General features: G+C 61.8%; 1 protein-coding gene across 1 annotated transcript in view; it reads right to left on the minus strand.

Annotated features, from left to right (window-relative positions):
• Window positions 1-271: 271 nt before the first annotated feature.
• CCDC61 (coiled-coil domain containing 61) overlaps window positions 272-3,112 on the minus strand; it is a 19,376-nt gene continuing 16,535 nt past the window's right edge. The window contains 9 exon segments of the mRNA XM_077747198.1: window positions 272-591; window positions 676-751; window positions 1,247-1,298; window positions 1,476-1,554; window positions 1,640-1,710; window positions 1,712-1,771; window positions 2,124-2,199; window positions 2,322-2,550; window positions 2,800-2,852. Coding sequence (XP_077603324.1) covers window positions 494-591; window positions 676-751; window positions 1,247-1,298; window positions 1,476-1,554; window positions 1,640-1,710; window positions 1,712-1,771; window positions 2,124-2,199; window positions 2,322-2,550; window positions 2,800-2,852 — 794 coding nt within the window. The 3' untranslated portion in view covers window positions 272-493.

A 3,112-nucleotide genomic window follows, 5' to 3' on the forward strand; every position in this document is an offset into this window, starting at 1 on the left:
GGACCGTGCTCCAGGACACCCCTTCTCTACCACTCAGCCCAAGGTATCCTGTGCAGTATCTCCGCTTGGACCCTCTGGGGATGAGCTGCTCACTACCGTCCCTAAGATCCCCCCCTTTCGTTGCTTTAGGGAATGTGGAAGGTTTTCCTGCCCCTGAACCCCAAAGTGCCTCCCAGTCATAGACAAGCCCAGAAATACACCCAATGACATCCCTCACCCAATCCTCACTTCTCCCCACTCCAGCCCCACCCTTCAGTCATAAGCTGAAGGATCCCAAGGGCAAATCTGTTTATTTACAAAATACACATCCCCTCCCCTCCCAGCATGCAATGCATGGTGGGGAGGGAGGGGTAAGGGCTTCACACACAGGAGGCCCCAGGAGCACCAGCAGGGGAGGAGCCTGAGCCGGGCTGGAAGGACACACTAGCCCCGCCCCTCCACACCGAATCCAGCAGTGGGTGGGGGATGGAGGGGCGGTACTCCCTGTCCAAGGTCACGACCTTGTGTCCAGACGGTTCATGTATTCCTGCAAGGCCTTCAGGCGGGCGTCTATTTCGGCCATGTCCGCTGCCTGGTGGTCGGAGCTGTACTCTGTGAGAGCAGATGAGGTATGGGATTAGGGGCTGTCCTCAGACTGTGGGGCGGGGGAGGGGAGGTGTGGAGTCCCAGGCTCACCTTTGATAGGGACCCAGCCCCCCGAATTGGCCAGGCGTCTCTGATGGCGGCCACGTTCCAGAGGGGTGGACTTCTTCTGCTGGAGGGGGCACGAAAGGGGGTTAAGTACCCTCCCTCTGGTCCTGTCCCCCAAATCCATTGGAAATTCGTAACCTGAGGACCTCAAAAAATAAGGGCTGACACCCACACTTTCTGGATGCAAAATCACCTCCCGGGAGCTTCACCGGGAAGAACTCTCTGAGGTGAATACGACTACCATCCCCATTTAACTGATTTAAAAAAACTGAGGCTGAGGACACACAGGTCCACACGGGAAGGGGGCCGGGCAGGTTTTAAGACCTGGCAATTTGAGGCTAGCGCTGGTGCTCTTGGCCACCATCATCCGCCCCCACCCCACGCCCACCGCCCCTCCAATCCAATGGTCTCAAAACATTGGCGACGCAAGCATTTCTGAGCCACCCCTGCCACCTGATTGCCGCACAATGGAATCACGGGGTAAAGGGACAGGGGCTTCTTTCTGGCAGCTTCATGCTGCCCCTTCTTCCTCCAGGGTCTGGGGAAAGACACTCACCGTATTGGACCCGCTCCAGGTTGTGGGGCTGGGAGGCTTCCCGCGGCGAAGGCTGCCAGGAGACAGTAATCAAGGACCAACCAGAGAAGCCTTTGGGCACCTCTGACCTCACCCTCCCAGGTGGTTTCAAGGCTCCAGCCTCCATCACCCAATTTCCCTGCAAAGGACTATTTCCAGCCTCCCCAGACACCCGTGTGGAGGCGGTCTTTTCCCCCAGCCCAAGGTTTACCCTCTCGGGAGGGATTCAGAGAAATCCTCAAACTCGCTGCAGGAGCTGGCAGACGAGCAGCGGCTGCGGAAACTGTCCACTAGGGGGAGACGGAGAGTGTAAGCCTCCCGCACTCGCCAGGGGCGCCCAGCCCGCCCGCCAGCCCCGCGCCGCAGCCCAGGTACCGGAGGAGCTGCGGTTTCGGGAGCGGTTAGCCGCGTCCCCTCGGCCGGTCACGGAGGCGGGCGGCCGGGGGNGAGACGGACGGCCCGTCGCCGCTTCCTCCGCTGCCCAGTCGGTTCCGCTGCTGCTGCTGCCTGCGGAGCGGGAAAGGAGACGCTCACCCGGGCGCCCAACTGATGCTAGGGAAGGGCGTCGCTGCGCCCCTACGGGTCACAGCCGGGGCCAGTGACTCAGCTGAGGTCACACAGCCTAAGTAAGGAAAAAGCACGCGGGACACACAGACCAGGTGGTGGTGGGAGACAAGGAAGCCGGACGGGTGGGGGCGGAGGGTCAGGAGAGGAGGTGGAGTTCAGGTGAAAAGCAGGAGCAGTTAGGGAAGGGATGGAGCAGGTGACAGTTGTGGTGACAGATGGGAGACCGGGATGGATGAGGGCACAGGTCCACGGGCCAGGGCTATGGGCAGATAAAGAGGAATTGTGCGCTAACTTCATCTTGATCTCTCTCTGCTTCTTCTCCTTGGCTTTCACAAAGGCTGTGGGGTCGAAACGGGGCACGCGACCACCTAGGATGGGATGGGAGAGTGTGCAGAGAAGAGGCTGGGGTCATAGGATCAGGCTTCCACAGCTCTAGTCCATTCCCCCTCCTCCCACAGGCAGGGCAGGGCTGGGCCCGCCGGGCACAGACCTGTGGGTGAGGGCGAGGGGTGGGCGGGGCGGCCTCGACCCCGGCCCCCGCGGCCGCTCTCCCGGGAAGAAGAGCGGGCGGCACCGCGACCACGCGACGTGGAGCGCTCCCGCGACGACGAAGCCCGATCCTCCCGCACCCGGGGCGGCACCACCGGCGGAGTCCGTCTCCTGGGAGCGCACGACCCACTGTCAATTTCCCGCCCGCCAGCTCCTATCTCAGGCCTCTCCTCGGATCACACGATCTCCGAACCTTCTGGTCCATCCCACCATCAACTCGTAGACATTCACGTCTTTGCACACGACCCTCACAGATACCTTGTCCCAAGCCTCCTGCCCCTCTCGGAGCCCCAGAGAACGCGCCCAGAAGAACCCGTCTGTCACTACCCTACATCCTAACAAACCCCCTTCACCGAGACCCTTCTTCCTGAGGTCTCCCACCGCTCCCTAGAAATCCTTCCCAAAATTCCGTCGCCCACCGCAGTAACAGCAGACATCCGGATCCCAGCCAGCTGGGCCACGCCCTTTCGCTCTACAGGATAGTCTCAGGCTCCACCCTTCCCCGGGTCCTGATATTTAGGCCCTGCCTCCTGACTGACGCTTCAAGCCCTGCCCGTCTCTCCACAGGCTCCGCCCACCGCGTCTAACTCAGCCCCGTGCGGTCCGTTAGATTCCTTCCATCCCTCCGTCCCCGCACACTCTTAGCCCTTGTACTCAAGCCCCGCCCACATGCCCTGGGCCCCGCCCATCCAGGCCCAAGCGCCCCGCCCCCCCGTCACTGCTCCAGGACCC

The sequence above is a fragment of the Crocuta crocuta genome, unplaced genomic scaffold (assembly GCF_008692635.1).
Source record: "Crocuta crocuta isolate KB4526 unplaced genomic scaffold, BGI_CrCroc_1.0 scaffold334, whole genome shotgun sequence".
NCBI lineage: Eukaryota > Metazoa > Chordata > Mammalia > Carnivora > Hyaenidae > Crocuta > Crocuta crocuta.